The following is a 16,883-nucleotide window of genomic DNA, read 5'->3' as shown; positions in this document are numbered from 1 at the left end:
GACAGAGTCCAAAGTGTTTGCAGGAACGCTAATTCAGAGGGACTTTTTCCTCATATATGTCTCTTTATTAGCCAGGAAGTCTAGATTTTTTAGTCTGTTGAGAACTGCATTGGAACTAGAAGGAAAATAATGCCAACATCCATTTAGCAGAAACCAGTGCAGAAAAGTGAGTGGCACATTCCACTCCCTAGAAGGCCGGCAAGTTGCAAATCAGTGGGAAGAAAATAGAGAGAACTATTTATGGAAATGTTATCTTCTTTCATGATAAAATAATCCTTTGCTTCCAGAAGCAGAAAAGCTGGGTTTTATGCCCGGTGGCAATGTTTTAAATTCATTCCCAGTGATTTTGAAGCTAGTAGGACATTCCTTCTCCCCCGTAATGTATACTCTTCATATACAAAGGACAACACCAACATCTTTGATCATCATATATATCAGCGGTGGACCGTGAGACCTAAAATAAGGTCCGAGGCTCTAGATTATTAAATATGAGTTACTGTGGGCGAGCAGATGCCAACTACTGGATGGCATTTGTTCTGTATCAGAAACGAGAGCTGATGTTGTCTATCCAATGGAATCTTCTGAATCAGCACCCCAAATAACCAAACTGAATCTAAAGTGGACCAAAAACTGGTTCGTAACCCTTTTGGTACTAATGTTGGAGAGTGGCCCCAGTCAAAAAAAGATTTGGAACCACTGATATATATCATTACAGTGTTCCCTCACTTATTGCGGGTGTTATGATCCAGGACCACCCGTGATAAGTGAAAATCCACAAAGTAGGGATGCTATATTTATTTTAATATTATTTTAATATTTATACATTATTTTAGTAGTTATACACTTTTTAAAGTCTTTATAAACTTATAATAAATCCTGATTCTGTTTTACTGAGTACTCCTCTTCCTCCCCCCCCTCCCCCGTGGCTCCCATCCCCACCCTCGCCTCCCTGTTAGTGTGGTGGCTGTGAAGGAAGGAAGGAAAGGAATTAAGCCCTCCTCGCCTTTCCTTTCATTGGGCAAAGAGAGAGAGAATGAAGGAAAGGAAGGAAAGGCCCTTCAAAGCTGGAGGGAGGGAGGACTGAGGGGGGAAAGTGCCTCGGAGAGCGGCAAAAATACCACAATATACATTTTAAATTAACATTTATTGAAAAACCGCAAAACAGCGAGTCCACTAAAAGCGAACCGCAAAGTAGCGAGGGAACACTGTACTGAGGCTGATGTTTGTTCTGTTTCGAGTCTAAGATTACCAGCTGTGGTGGATAAGGATGTGTTAGAAATGCTGGTTCATCTTACAATGCAGTGAAGTCTCTTATACTAGTAAGCAGCCTTCTTCATTTTTTTCCAGCTTGTCCAGGATTTCAACACCCAGGTGGCTCTGTACCGTGAATTGGTAATTTCCATTGGGGACGTTTCCGTCAGTTGTCTATCTTTACGTGCTGAAATGCATAGAACTCGAACCAAAGGATGTGAGATCGCCTACCAGGCACACCAAAAGCTGTCAGCAATCTCTGGGTAGGAATCCCTTTCTCTCCCTTTCTCTATTTCTAGTCTCTATGGTATGAGTTTCTGGGTTACTTAAAAATGCTCGCTGAGGCCCCATCTACACTGTCCATTCAATGCAGCTTCAAACCAGAATCAAAGAAAGTGATTTCTCTGGGCAAGTAATTCAAACTGAGAATCAGTTTGAGTCCTGGATTATGAGAAGTACACAAATCAGAGAGCACTGATGCACATGAAGGGCTTTCTTTCGCACTCTTTTATGGGCGTTTGTTGTCTGGCTGTTGCACTTTGCAGCTAGCTTCCAACTGCATCTAATGCTCAGTATAGATGGGGCTTGAGACTAGCGGAAATTGCATTAGCTTATGGCATTTTATGTAGCACCTTTGTTACTTGTTTAATTCCTCTTTTCAGCAGTTCAGCACTTACCTTTGGTATATGTGAAGATAATATCAAAGAAAAAAAATGTGGTTTTTAAGTTCTACCTTAATATACAAGTGACTAGTTTGGGTGTGTGTAGTAGTGAAGGTACATATCAGTTCTCATGTATCAGAAGTGTATTTCATACCACTTTCCCATTTCTCCAACACATCTGTGAGTGAAAGAGGACAATAAGAGCGTGTCTGCATTAGCTCTTGATGTTTTACATCTCTGAGGAGACCCTAAGGGCCCTCAGCACAGGGTTTCCAGGGTTATTTAGAAGAAAGCTGATTCATTTAAACTGATGTAAAATGGATATATATCAGAGGTAGGAAGTTAAACTGCTAATTAGCCTGAGGGTGCTACTTTGTGAATTGATGGTGATCCCAAAGAGGAGTGAGATTTGATTTTAAAGTTCATAGGAAGCTATAAAGCACTGCTTCTGAAACCCCCTTTAGCCCAGTGTTGGGGTACGGGGAAAATCGGCAACAGTAAACGTTTTCTGAACGTCACCCTAGTAGCTGTTGTAGACATTTACTCAAATCAGTTGCACGTTGTTTACAGTGGACTCTGCAAAAGATGCTTGAGCTGTACTGCATGAAAAGGAAAATAAGCCTGTTTAGCAAGCCTTGTAACTGCTGGTTTATTATCAGTAGCTCTGGCACCACAAGATGCAGAGCTAACCTTAAGAAATGGGCTACAATGTGGAGTCCACCACATGTGAGTGTGGAGAGGAGCAAACCACAGACCACCTATTACAATGCATTCTGAGCCCTGCCACATGCATAATGGAGGTCTTTCTATAGCAACACCAGAGGCACTTCAAGTGGTCAGCTACTGGTTAAAGGTTACTGTAATGCCAAGTTTTAAAATTTTGTGCTTTATAAATACATTACAACTGTACCCTCAATTCACTTTTGATACAATAAATAAATAAAACAGTAGATGTTTGATTTTTATACCTGTTTTATGTACCTATATGCCCAGTGTCGGACAAAATTTCTCAGGTGGAAAGTGATAACAAGTGGGGAAAAGTTTAAAAAGTCCTGCTATAAAGCATTGGTGGGCAAAAGTGTGATCTTGCAACACGTGGGATTCCCCTCCTCAAATTGTTTTGGGGGTCCTGCCTTTACCAGGTGGCCCATTTTCTTGCCCAAAAAGGAGAAGGTGCCTTTTCTGGAGTCACCTTTTATAAATATATTAGTCTGCTTTTCTCTTACTTGAGGACACAATTAAAAAACTATTTTCAAAAGCTGTAGTAGGCTTTTAGGATGAGGAGTGTTGTTAGCAATATGTACGGCCTCAGGGTTTTGAGGAAGTAAACTGGGCACCAAATGTGGCCACACTTACTCCAGAGCAATGTTATTTGACTGACCTATGTGTGCCTTTTCATAGACTTTGGCTGTTAACTAGGCTGTGGCAATTCAGATAAAATCATTTGCTTCAAACCAGCTGAATCTCTGTTTCTTTTAAAAAGCAATTACAGCTGAGACAGCGAATCACATCCAGCAAATACAAGACCTATTTGAAAAGGCAATTTGCAGATACAGTTAGCGCTTGTAAAATCTTCACCTTTGTTTGCTGTACTGACCACTTACTTATCTCTGAAGTGCAGACAGAATTCCAACACATCCGTTTTACTTGGGCTGTTCATTTTTACGCAGGGACTAATTGCACCTGCAGAAAAGGAAGTATAAATCTATCCTTTTGAAATTGTATTCCAGGTGAATAGTGAATATTCAAAACATGGTATGCTAGATCCCTAATGTCCAATAGTGTCTTCTTGGTGAGCTGATTGAAACACTCCCTGTTTCTACAGGTATTGATACTTAAATTTACATGTTTGGTTGTGCAATGGGTTAAACCCTTGTGCCGGCAAGACTGCTGACTGACAGGTCAATGGTTTGAATCCAGGGAGAGTGGATTGAGCTCCCTCTGTCAGCTCCAGCTCCCCATACGAGGACATGAGAGAAGCGTCCCACAAGGATGGTGAAACATCAAACATCCCCTGGGCAACGTCCTTGCAGACAGCCAATTCTCTCATGCCAGAAGCGACTTGCACTTTCTCAAGTGGCTTCTGTCTGACATGAAAAAAAATCTTTGCTTAGTGGGCAGGAGTGTAGGCGTTCCCCATCGGATTACATCAAAGTAAGTAGAAAACAGAGGAACAGTAGAGTGATCATGCAAAGGCTCTGGCTGGCTCTGCACTGCCAAGTAAGGCAGTTTCAATTGCATTAAATGGCAATGTAGATGGTCTGGACAAGGAGGGCTGCTCGGAAAGCGACCTCAATTGATCTATCAGCATCCTTTTTGCTGCATCTAGGTTTCAAATGGCGCAGGAATTACTGAAGCAATGGATGAGGGACATTGCCCTGGGAGAGCTCAGAGCCCACTCAAATTCATCATGTTCCCCTAGATCCTTGAACTTACCATACACTGAGACATTCAAGTTATGCAAATATCTCAACAATCTCACAGTGTCTAATTACTGCAGACTCTTCACAAAAGTGAGACTAAATGCATTTCCTTTAGAGCTGCTAAATGGCAGACTATCGGGCATCCCCTACTCCCAAAGATTATGCCCATGTGGTGGTAATAAAACAGAACCATTAGAACACATCTTGTTGCAGTGTTGCTATTACTCAACTCAATGAGGCCAACTCCTGCACCCAATCCTGCCCCAATTGTCTAACCATCTCCCGCAAGGGAAGGTCAGACATCTTTTGGAGGACAAGCACCACGGGGTGACTCTCACGGTGGCAAAGTTCCTCACAATGGCAGCAAGGCTGAGAAAGAACCTAGTCTCTGACCAGGGTATTACCTGACACTGTGTATTATGTGCCTGTATAGTATATTTCCCCGGAAATGAGTTATCTATTTGATAGATGCAGGTCCATGGATCGTTATAAAGTTTGTATGTAATGTAGATGGGGCCATAGACCCATATAATGCAGCTCGGTGCAGTTCAAACTGCATTATTTGGCAGTGTAGATCCAGTCTCTCTCTCTTTCTCTCTTTAGAGGTGAAAGGGCAGTAAGTTCTTAGACACCAGACGTGTGCAAGATCATTGCGGTTTTTTTCCTGTTTTTAAAAGTTGTAGGAAATGCAGAAAGGTTTCCATCATCCACATATTAATTTCTTCTCAAAATTAACTGTTGCATGGGGAAGAAGTGGCATAAGCCACAGACTATTGCAAACTCGGTGCAGAATTTGCCACAACCGGTCATAGCAACACCTGGTGACATGTATAATTAACACATTATTCAATGCTTTGGAATAATTGAAATTGCAGTTTTGCAAGGTCTTTAGCCTTCTCTTCCAAACTGCCAGTCTGAGATTTCCATAGCATTGAGCTATTGCAATTAATGTGGTGTCAAACTGCATTAACTCTACAGTGTAGATGCAGCCATAGTGTGAAATGATGACAGTTGTGGTCAAACAACATATTGAAGGCCAAATGTTCTACATCCTTGATCTAGAGGTATTTGCATTTCTGAAAACTAAGTGCAACGTTTTCCCCATCTTTGAAATTTCTTTTCACATCTTACCTATCTCTCCTAACTTAAAAAAAATAGAAAATGCTCCTTAGAAATACTCAAGATTTTCTAGCTTGTCATTTTGGGAACCAAAAATAAGGATGACTTTGTTATCTGAGCAGTGTCAAGACTGTCTGGAAGATATGTTCTCTGCGCAAGACACCTTGCCTCTGGGGCCAGCACTTTTCATATGCTCAGAAGTAATGTTTGTCCTAACCACTGTTTATCAAATTCATGTTTTGCAGTGCTAGCATAAAGGTGACTCGCATGATACATTTATGTTAACCCTGCTCAGTTAGTGAAAAATATATCATTCTTAGGTATATCACTCTTAGAGAGGATCAGGGCATTATAGCATATACTAAACCTAAATTACACTTTCCTTTGGCATGTAATGTTACACAGAAAAGCTGGAATTTTTAACTGTTCCTTTCTTAAGTTGTACAATATGGCCCACATCGCTGCAATATCAGAATTCCTGGTTTCATTTATCCTCATGACTCTATAGTATCTTCGTCCAGAAGAACTAAATTTTTGTATAGTGAACTATTATCTGAGGTTTTCCGTATTTATGTGAAGTCTAGGAATACATCCCCAGTGGATAGAAGAAGGCCTTCTCTATTAAAAAAACATATTGTACATTTCTAGTGAAATGTTCTGCACATTTTGGGAATGGTATGGAAATATACAGAGTGGGCCAAAAGTCACAAAAGCATCTGATGTTTTAATGATTTTTTTGAAAATGTTTTTGAAAATATTTTACATGTAATGTAATGTAGTTTTATTTCCTATATATACTGTATATGATGCTGTGGTGTTGTAAATTAAAAACAAAAAATAAAGGAGTTAATACATTTTGAAATTCTTTTGTGACTTTTGGCCCACCTTGTAGATCAGTGGTTCCCAACCTATGGTCTGTAGACCACCAGTGGTCACCAAGAGCTAATATGTGGTCTGCGCCCTCATGGTTACTACACCATTGCAATGAGAGCAACTGGTCTTGCGAAACCCTCTTATAGTGCCGATGCAACAGGGATGTTGGGAGGTGAGAGGCTGGTTATCCACAAAAGGCACAACAACAAGCCTCCTGACTGCTGCTTTTCCTTTTCCTCCCTTCCTCTGAGTGGAGCCATTCCATGTGACGCCTGGAAGCGGGGGGCGCATTAGTGTCTGTTTTTAGGCCTGTTCCTGGGGTTATTTGGGGTGCTGATTCAGAAAATTGCATTGGATAGACCACATCAGCTCTAAATTATTAAATATGATTTTCTGTGGGTGAGCAGATGGTGACTACTGGATGACATATGTGCTGTATCGGAAACTAGAGCTGATGTGGTCTATCCAATGCAATTTTCTGAATCAGCACCCCAAATAACCAATCTAAATCTAAAGGTGATCAAAAACTGATTCATAACCCTTTTGGAGAGTGATCTCAGGTCAAGTGAACCCTGGTCAAGTGGTCCCTAGTCAAAAAACATTTGGGAGCCACTGCTGTAGATGAAAGATGGATGAAATGTTGTGGATGGATTGGGAACCTAAAAGGGCTTTTAAGAACTTCCTTTTATATATCAGTCAAAAAGAATTTTGCAGTTTTAATTAACAGTCACCACCTTTTAGACTATAGGAAAGAGCAGGAAGGCACAACAAGCAAAAGGGTTTAGATGACTTCAGGAAATATATCTCATGAAGGTGTAGGTTGGGGATGGATGTTTCACTTTCTCTCAGGTCTAGATGTTTTGAAATCCCAAATCCTTTCCAGTTTATGAAGACTTAGGAAATATTGATAAAATCTTGTTCAAATAAGATTCTTAACCTTCTGCTCTGGCCTAATTTAGTATTACTGGAATATAGTTACTCCCAATAGAGATAATATCATGCTATGTCTGCCTGCAATGTCACGGTTAAAAGATGAGGAACCTGCCCAAAGAAGAAAGGTGGCAGCCTTATTCATTACTACAAATGTAGATTAAATCACAAAAATTCAAATACAGATATTTAAGGATTAAGAACTGAAAATCATCTTCCAGAATGAGTTTGTCACTTTCCCATTCTCTCACATTTAACTAACTACGCTTTGCAATCCTGGGTTTTTTCCATTGCATTTATTTTTAAAAACGTATAAACTTGAGGAAACTTTCCTGAAATCAAACACAATTCTCATCTATCCTTATTTTACTTTATGCAGTGTGGTTATGTAAGAGGACTGGAGTTTGCTTATTACAAGGTCTAGGATTATATTAGCAGCACAGTTTGCCTGCTTCAGGGAAAAGCCACCACCCCAAAAATCTCATGATGAGCCTTCATATGTGTCATCCCCTTTTTCTTTTTGTTCTGCCAACGATCCTTGATCAAACTGTATGAAGTAAATTTGCCATGAAATACTTGTAGAGGTTGCTACAAATATACCAGCCATACTTACATCTTGCCTTTTTTTGTGACAGGAGTGATTTGAGAAACTGCAAGTCACTTCTGGTGTGAGGGAATTGGTCATCTGCAAGGATGTTGCTCAGGGGATACCTGGATATTTTGATGTTTTACCATCCTTGTGGGCGGCTTCTCTCATGTCCCCACATGGGGAGCTGGAGCTGATAGAGGGAGCTCATCCATACTCTCTCCAGATTCAGACCTATGACCTGTCAGTCTTCAGTCCTGCTGTCACAAGGGTTTAACCCATTGCGCCACCGGGGGCTCCCATGTCTTTGCCATGAAATCTTGCTAGACTTCTACTCTTCTTCCATTCTCCCATGTCTTTGGTCAAGTCGTATTTCCAGTAAAACAAAAGCAGTATTTTTAACCATTGCCTTAAAATTCGCCAAATAATTTTCAGCGGCCTTTATATGCAGCACATTTTCAGACCCATTATATTGCCTTACATGGGCGACATTTTTCATAGTTTTAGCACTAAGGAGGAAAAAACACACACTGTTATCATCAAGCAAACACTGTTATCATCATATACTGGCAGCAATTCCATTTGCTTCTCTGGGTGCTTACTGAAGGCATGCGAGCCGCAATAAGATGAATAATAATAATCTTCAAAACTATGGAAATGAAAAAAATAGTGGTGTTTTGTAGCAAATGAAAAGTAAAACCACGGAAACCAAGATGTGTGTAATGGAGAGAGACAAATAATGAGATTGCCTGTGCAATACAGATAAGTATAGAAAATGTACGTTAGGAAAAATATGTGTTTTCTCTGATTAACGTGTTTTTTTCTCACACAACAAGTTCTCTCCAGAGAGACATGCTTCAGCAAGCAGGCTTGCAAATTAAATCTGTCTTTCTCTAATAGTGACCATACAGAATAAATAAGCCAAATGGAAGGTAGTGTGCAGCTAACAACAGTGATGTTTTATGAAAAAGAGCACTTCCTCTAACTAGGTGCTTAAAGTCATCATCTGATTTGGCCTTCTGTTCTCCAGGAAAAATGGGCCTCTGTAAAACAGATCCTCCAAAGTCCCAACCCAACAAAGGAGCCCAGAAGAATACCATGGCTGATGGTGTCAGAAGTCACTGAGATGTCCCCATAGAACAGTGGCTCTCAACTTGTGGGTCCCCAAGTGTTTTGGCCTATAACTCCCAGAAATCCTAACCAGTTTACAACTATTAGGATTTCTAGGAGTTGAAGGCCAAAACATCTGGGGCCCCACAGGTTGAGAACCACTGCCATAGACCCTTCAGGGTAATGCTGTCTATGTCTGGTTCTGAGCTGAAGGCATTCACCAAGTTGACCAAAAAATTATTTTGAAATGTATCGGGAGAATCTGTTTCTTCCTAGAAATGATAGACCACCACACATTCAATGCCTTGTCCAAAAGTAATATGTTAGATTCTGAATATGATGTTGTTTTTATTGTGTTTTTGTTTTATTATTTTATTTGATTGTGATTAGTGTGTTGTATTTTATCTGTGATTTTTGGGCTCATGCCCTTTGTAAGCCGCACTGAGTCCCTGATGGTGGCAGGGTATAAAAATAAGGTTACTTACTATTATTTATACATTATAGAGTGATATAGGAAAGGCTGTTTCAACAGAGGTATTAGGAATGCCCTCTTCAAGTATGTTGGAATGATGCCTTATTGTAAGGCAGCACTAACTATTCCCTTCATAATTCAGCCAGTTCTTTTCTAGTTTTTGTTTAATGAACCAAGGAAGGTAGAGGACTATCACACTTGTAGTGGCTCTCAATTCTCCAAAGTTCCTGTCATTATCCTAATACTGTAAAAGGGGGAACAGTCCATTATTGTTGAATAAATAAGTCCCAAAGTAATGTCCACAGGGACTCTAGTAACTATAGTACCCAAGTTAGAATAGCTCTGAGAGAATTTTTTTTTTTTTTTTTTTTTGTGAAATGCAGATTCTTTACTGTGGTTGTTGAATAGTCTGCTTTCTCATCTCAGGTCTTCTCTGAGCACTCCTAACACCATTTCAGATGTAATTGCACAAAAGTGGCTTTCCACAAGTCAAATAGCCTCAAGTCCAGGTTTGTCTAGGTCTTCCTCCAACATTGTTGTAGTCTCTGGCCACCTCCACAACTGACCACTTAGGTCAGTGTAGATGAGGATCAGCCCCACATCACAGACCGATACAGGATAAGATGAGGCAAGGCGAGCTTAAGACCCTAGAAGCTGAGCTTTCCTCCAACTTAGGACCAATGGAGGCTGTTGTCCCAGTTCCTAAAAGGCACCAGACCCAGCTGCCCCACTACTGTCTTGCATTTCCCAGGCTCGGGCAACCAAGGACATGGGATGGCCCTTTATTTTCCCCTCATCCAGCCATGATATGGGTCTTGCATGTTATCTCTTGCCTCATTGACTGAGGTGACAGGGAGCACTAGGAAGGGGAGGGAGAGAGGATGGCAACCCATCATCCTGGCTGATGTCACAGCAAGTGAGAGTGAACAGATAGGATCCATACTGGGCAGGAGACTGACATGACATGGTGGAGAGAGAGGGACAATTAGGGTGGCCACCCAGCAGTGTCAAACTGTTCGGCACCACTGTCCAGTGGAGATTCCTTCCTGCTTCCATGGTGGCAAAGGGAGTCCTTATAGGAATAACACCTGGGGGACCACTTTTTTGTTCGGTGTAGATCCACCTCCTATTTCACTGCTGCCAGTTAGAAGAGTCTGGCTTCACTTCAAAAGGGAATACCCAGAAATGATTATATCCACTACCCTGACCATTTTCCTTTCTATTTTCCCACTCCCTTTCACTTAGGCTTTTGAGAGAATTGCCCAACGCAGGGACAGAAAAATTCCCAAGCATCCATGAGAAAACATCTGGATCCATCAAATCCACATGAAGATACTTCCTAGGCTTTATAGGGGACAATTAAATTACTTTCGACAATGTGATTAAACTATACATTGATAGTTTCTTCTTGTGTATATTTCTGTTGTAAGGTTACAGTATGTTTCCTCCAGCATTATGATGCTACACTACTGGGGTAAAAAAAAGCCAAGCACAAATTCTCTTCAGACTGTTTTTTGAACTGGAATTTCTGTGAGCATTTTTATACACACAATTAAAGCATTTAAGAAGAATTATTACATATATAAAGCAAGAAGGATAGCTATACATGATGCCTCCATGTTCCAGTTCCATGTACAGAGATAATATTTGTTGTTTTACTGTATTCAAAACATTTCTCAGAACATTTTTGAGCCACAGTAGCCACAAACAGGTTTCCTGAGCATCTTAGACATATCAGAATGATATGATCACTGACTATAGGCTTAGAGTCTTAAAAAACCCAGTTCTCCAAGCCCTGCATTGCAACCCACTACAGTTGCTATGCCGCTTCCCGTTCTCCCCCACGTCTACCAGCTTGGCACCACTACTGTCTTTTTTGCCACTGCTGTTTTTTCTGGGATGACCAACAGTTTTTCTTTCCTTTGCATCCATAACCATTATGGGCCTCCAAGACCTGTGCACTCCAAAAGCAGGTCCTAAATCATTGTACACCAACACAGCTGGAAAGCAATCATTTGGGGGAAGCAGTTGTAATGGAAGGGTCAGCTGTGTAGTTGGGTTCGTATTTCTCTTCTGATCAGTAAATGTAGTGTTCTTGTCTTGTTTAAATATAGAACTCAGACTTTTGGTTTCCCTTACAGGGTCTGTCATCATCGGTTCTTCTGTCCTTAAATCTCGTGCAGGTGTGAATATGTTCACATTCATTTTAGTCATGATTCATTCATTTTTTTTAAAAGCGAGGCATTCATTTTATGATAGCCATGATGATTCATTCATTACTAGTAAAGAAAGAAACTCCACAGTCACGAATCAGTTCCAAATATCTTATATTCTTTGGGGTTTATTTGTTTTCTCCTAGCAACCAGAATGTGTCAGATGAAGATTACATGGAGAGAGAGAAAAATCAGAGAAAGTGGGGTTGACACTATAAAATGCCCAGGCATTAGCTCAAACACATTCTATTAAGTCTTGTTTCACATGAAACCCTTCAGCCACAGATAGAGAAGGAGTGAATATTGTGAAAGAGATAAGTGAATTTTGTCCAGCAGGGTCGATTCTTTTTCCATTGAGACAAATAACATGCACAGATATAGGTTGAGTTTGCTTAACAACACGCTGTGATAAAGGGATCTACGAGTCTTGATAGACCACAGACTAAACATGAATCCAGCTAAAAGAGCCGACACTAGACACTATACTCCATTGATGTAGCCAATCTAGGCTGCATCAATAGGCGTATAGCAGGGGTCCTCAAACTTTTTAAACAGAGGACCAGGTCACAGTCCCTCAAACTGTTGGAGGGCCGGATTATAATTTGAAAAAGCATGAATGTATTCCTATGCACATTGCGCATATCTTATTTGTAGTGCAAAAAACACTCAAAAACAATACAATAATTAAAATGAAGAACAATTTTTACAAATATAAACTTATTAGTATTTCAATGGGAAGTTTTTTGTTGTTTTTCTTTTGTCGTGTCAGGAGCGACTTGGGGAACTGCAAGTCGCTTCTGGTGTGAGAGAATTGGCCGTCTGCAAGAACGTTGCCCAGGGGACGCCCGGATGATTTGATGTTTTATCATCCTTGTGGGAGGCTTCTCTCAAGTTCCGGTATGAGGAGCTGGAGCTGATAGAGGGAGCTCATCCGCCTCTCCCCGGATTCGAACCTGCGACCTGTCGGTCTTCAGTCCTGCCAGCACAGGAGTTTAACCCACTGCGCCACCGGGGGCTCCAATGGGAAGTGTGGGCCTGCTTTTGGCTGATGAGATAGGATTGTTGTTGTTGTGTGCTTTCAAGTCGTTTCACCCTGAGTGAGGGCTGGGTAAATGACTTTGGAGGGCCGTATCCGGCCCCCGGGCCATAGTTTGAGGACCCCTGGCGTATAGAATCTAGAATCTAGATCGAGGTAAGTACTGTAATACAGTGTTCCCTCACTTATTGCGGGTGTTACGTTCCAGGACCACCCACAATAAATGAAAATGCATGAAATAGGGACACTCCACCCTCTCCTCTCTCCCCCTCCCCCTTTCTCTCTCACTCACTCAATCCCTTCGCCTTCTCTTTCCTCTTTCCCCCTCCCTCCCTTCCTTCCTCCCTCCCCCCTCCCAGGATCTGGCGCTGCTGCCTCTTCAGGCCCTCCTTTCACCCCAGCAGCATCTCCGTGTGGAGGAACATCCAACCTGCCGACCCTGGCGGGTAGCTGGTCCTGGTCCTGGTCTTGTTCCTTCCCTCCCCGTTCCCACGAGGCATCCCTCAAAGGCCTCCCCAAGGCCTAGGAGGAGGAGGAGGAGGGAAAGGAAGCAAGCAAGGTTCAGACCAGGTACTGGAGAGGCTGCCAGTGGAAAGCCCCTCTTTCTTTGCAGGCTAGGAAGGAGATGGAAAGGGAGCAGGAGCTGCACTGCGCTCACCTTGCTCCCCTCCTCCTCCTCCTCCTCCTCCTCCTCCTCCTCCTCCTCCTCCTCCTCCTCACAGCAATGAATTCAAACTGCAGGAAAACAATTCCATCTAAAAGTTAGGAAGATTTCTTGATGGCAAGGGGTGTTCGGTGGTAGAATACACTACCTTGAAATGTGGCAGAGTCTCCCTCTTTGGGTTTTTTTAAACAAGCTCTATGCCCATCTGTCAGGAATACTTTGTCTGTGTGTTACTGCGTGGCAGAGGGTTGAACTGGATGGCCTTTATGGACCTTTCCAACTCTATGGTTTCAATTAATCTAACATTCCATAGTTTGTATTTTTTTTTTAATATTATAGAAAACTGGTTCTCGCTGGGTCACTTTTTATAATCCTTCCAGGATTCTGAATCCATTCTCTATGTTTTCTGTACTGTATCCCATTTCTTGATCTTACCTCTTTATAGCATGTAATTAATGTATTTTAGTTAACAGACTTGCCTTCCCCAGCCCAGTGTTCTCTAGATGTCTTGAACTACAAATCCTGCAACACAGCATGGTTTCATTCATGGTGACTGGTTTGACAGTTTGAGCTCAATGCAGCTAGGAGCTGGAATATTGTTATTCATTAAAGCATAGTACTCTGTGTGTGCTTCCTCAAAAATTACTCATACAGTGGGGACTCTAAATTATCTACTCCAAATTTGGCAGGTGCGAACCTCTGGAGGAATGTCAAATGTTTGAAGCTGAATGGAAATCTCACACATTAACAGTAAAATAGGTCCATCTCCCATTGAAAGGAGAGAGAGACGAATGGGAGCAGTGAACAGCTAATCCGATTTTGATAAATTAATATCAAATCAAATGAAGTTTTAATAATAAAAATGTTGGCTTACTAATAAAGTAGAGAAAATTGATTGTGCTGTGTGATAATGTTTGTTTCTATGCTGTGAAGGTTTTCTATTGATGTTACTAAAGAGGAGGTTAAGTTAGCTACCTATAAGCAAACATATACTTTTGGGTTTGGTTGTTTCTGTAAGCTAGGCGTATGATAATATCCACAATGTCAAGTTTTGTATAGGTATAAGGGCGCTGTTTGTGTATTGACTAGGTATTCTGTAAGTGTGAAATTGAATCCATGCATGTATAAATAGGCTGTATTAAAAACACGATTGTGCTATTTAAATTTGGAAAATTATCTTGCATTTCCTTCATGTTTTATCCATGAGAATACTTGGGTCAAATGTTTTTTGTGTTTCCCATTTAGAAAATGTGATTTCCCCAAGTGTGATTGAGTATAGGCTAGAAAAACTGAGGAATCTTCCATTCTCCTGAATTCATCCATCAGTATATTATGACTGGCTTGCTTTCTGAAACTGAGAGTGAATCTATATGAGTGAAAAAACCAACACACTCATTGTAGTGCCAGCGTTAGCCATTTTCATGATGCATGGTGACTTCTGGCATAAATCCAGACTCCGGCATGAATTCTTAACCCAAACTTGCCACTTAGTAAGCAAAGTCAAGAGATACTCCAGCATTTGCAGAAAATTCTGGAGTGTCTTCAAGGTGTGTGCCATGTGGACGTTTCATGTACGTTTTAGCCTGGTCTATTGTCCACATACGCAGACCACTGCCATTACCCTTTTCTGAATCAGCACAGAGAAGGGATTGGCCAGCGGTGCTGGAGGAGCTCAGCCATTACCTATTGCATCCAATGAGATCATAATTTAGGCACCCAGGGCGTCATTCTCCTCTTCGTTAGATGTGATAGGCATCTACCAGGTTCTTCCAGAGCTGCTGGCCAAGGAGGAGTGGTGATGGTGACAAGAGGACAAGAGATGAGATGGACTGTCTGGATTCAGCAAGTACGTCCTGGATTTGGGGCAGCTCCAGGACGCAAATGCCCTGGATTAACTTGCTCCATGTAGACACATCCAAAGTCTCGCTCATCATTAATGGAATTACAGAGCAGCAAAATGTACAGAATCTAGCTCTGAAGTTATGACACAAAACACAAACTTCAGCTCTGTGTGTGTCTTTTAACAGTATCAAGCATCAAATTGAGCATCATGCCACACAGTTCTAGTCAATCCCTGTGACTGATAGGTACCTTTCAACAACATCCATGACTTTTTCAGTCTTCAGTGGAAGACCTTTATCATTGAAACTCCTGTTCACAGAGATGTGAGACATAAGCCCCTTCCACACAGCTGTATAAAATCCACATTGAACTTGATTATATGGCAGCATGGACTCAGATAATCAAGTTCAAAGCAGATATTGTGGATTATTTGCCTTGATATATGTTATATGGCTGTGTGGAAGGGTCATAACATTTGCATTGGCCTGATTTCACATTGCATAAAATTAATAAATGATTTTTATTATTATGGTTACAGGCCAGGAGTTTAAAACATTGAAATCAGAGGTTATTTCAAACATTTTTAAAACACCAATTGCATAGCAATTTACCTGAGTTGTTTTCAGACTCCATGCCTCCAGGCTGGAATTTACCTTTTGTGATTGGTTCAGACTACTGCAGGAGCAGTCTGGAACTCTCTTCTGTTTCACCTTATACCCACTGCACACCTTCCTGCACATCTCTCTTTACATATGTGTTGGGCATTCTATGTCCCGAGTGCCAGGACTGCTGCTAGAGGTATACCAAAGCCCATATTGTTATGATATGGCAGAGCTTTCCAAATTGTATGTTGCGGCACATTAGTGTGCCGGCTGTAGTGTGTAGGTATGTCACATCAACATAACAAGACATACCTACATGCGTGTATATGAAATAAGCAATACATCATATATTTTAAAATGTAGTGAAAGATATTCATGAGCTATGTTGTGTCCCTGTACATTTCATTATTTCAGTGTATATGTCAGTGTCTCTGTCATGTAATACAATATAATACGAATACTAATAATAATGCAATATAATAATATATAGTAATAATATTGTAATATAATAATACTGATAGATTAAATATAATACTACTGATAATATATAATAATATATAATGATGGATAGATAAAGTGGGATAAAAATATACATAAATAAATATAATTAAATAAAAGTATCTCTTGTAAGGAATTGGTTTAACCACTGGTCCGCTGGTAAAACTGAGTTACTACGTTGCAAAATGATGCATGTTCAAAAAAGTCCCGCAAACATGAAATATTTGGAAAGTTCTGCTATATGGCAATTCCTCCTCCATTTCTCCACCAGCAGGACTGTTGACCGAAAGGTCAGTATTTTGAATACTGGGAGCGAGGTGAGCTCCCATCTGTCAGCTCCAGCTTCCCACTTGGAAACTGACGGGGGGGAGGCATTGCCATATAGCAGAACTTTCCAAATGATTCATGTTCGTCGAACCTTTTTTGGACATGTATCATTTTGCAACACAGTATCTCAGTTTTACCAGCAAACCAGGGTAAAACCAGGGGCTGAATACGGCCCTCCAAGGTCATTTACCCAGCCCTCGTTCAGGGTCAACCTAAGTCTGAAATAACTTGAAAGCAGACAACAACAACCACAATCATATCTCATCAGCCAAAAG

General features: G+C 41.0%; 1 protein-coding gene across 2 annotated transcripts in view; it reads left to right on the top strand.

Moving 5' to 3' along the window:
- The window catches only part of RGS7BP (regulator of G protein signaling 7 binding protein), an 86,648-nt gene that overhangs the window by 5,740 nt on the left and 64,025 nt on the right, over window positions 1-16,883 (top strand). The window contains exon 2 of one of the 2 annotated variants that reach the window (XM_060761547.2): window positions 1,348-1,514. The exons of the other annotated variant lie outside the window; for it this stretch is intronic. Coding sequence (XP_060617530.2) covers window positions 1,348-1,514 — 167 coding nt within the window. The remainder of the gene's footprint in view (window positions 1-1,347; window positions 1,515-16,883) is intronic. 2 annotated transcript variants of the gene reach the window in all.

This window comes from Anolis sagrei, chromosome 2 (genome assembly GCF_037176765.1).
Source record: "Anolis sagrei isolate rAnoSag1 chromosome 2, rAnoSag1.mat, whole genome shotgun sequence".
Lineage (NCBI taxonomy): Eukaryota > Metazoa > Chordata > Lepidosauria > Squamata > Dactyloidae > Anolis > Anolis sagrei.
The sequence above is the reverse complement of the archived record's forward strand: the minus strand, read 5'-3'. Positions and strand labels throughout refer to the sequence as shown.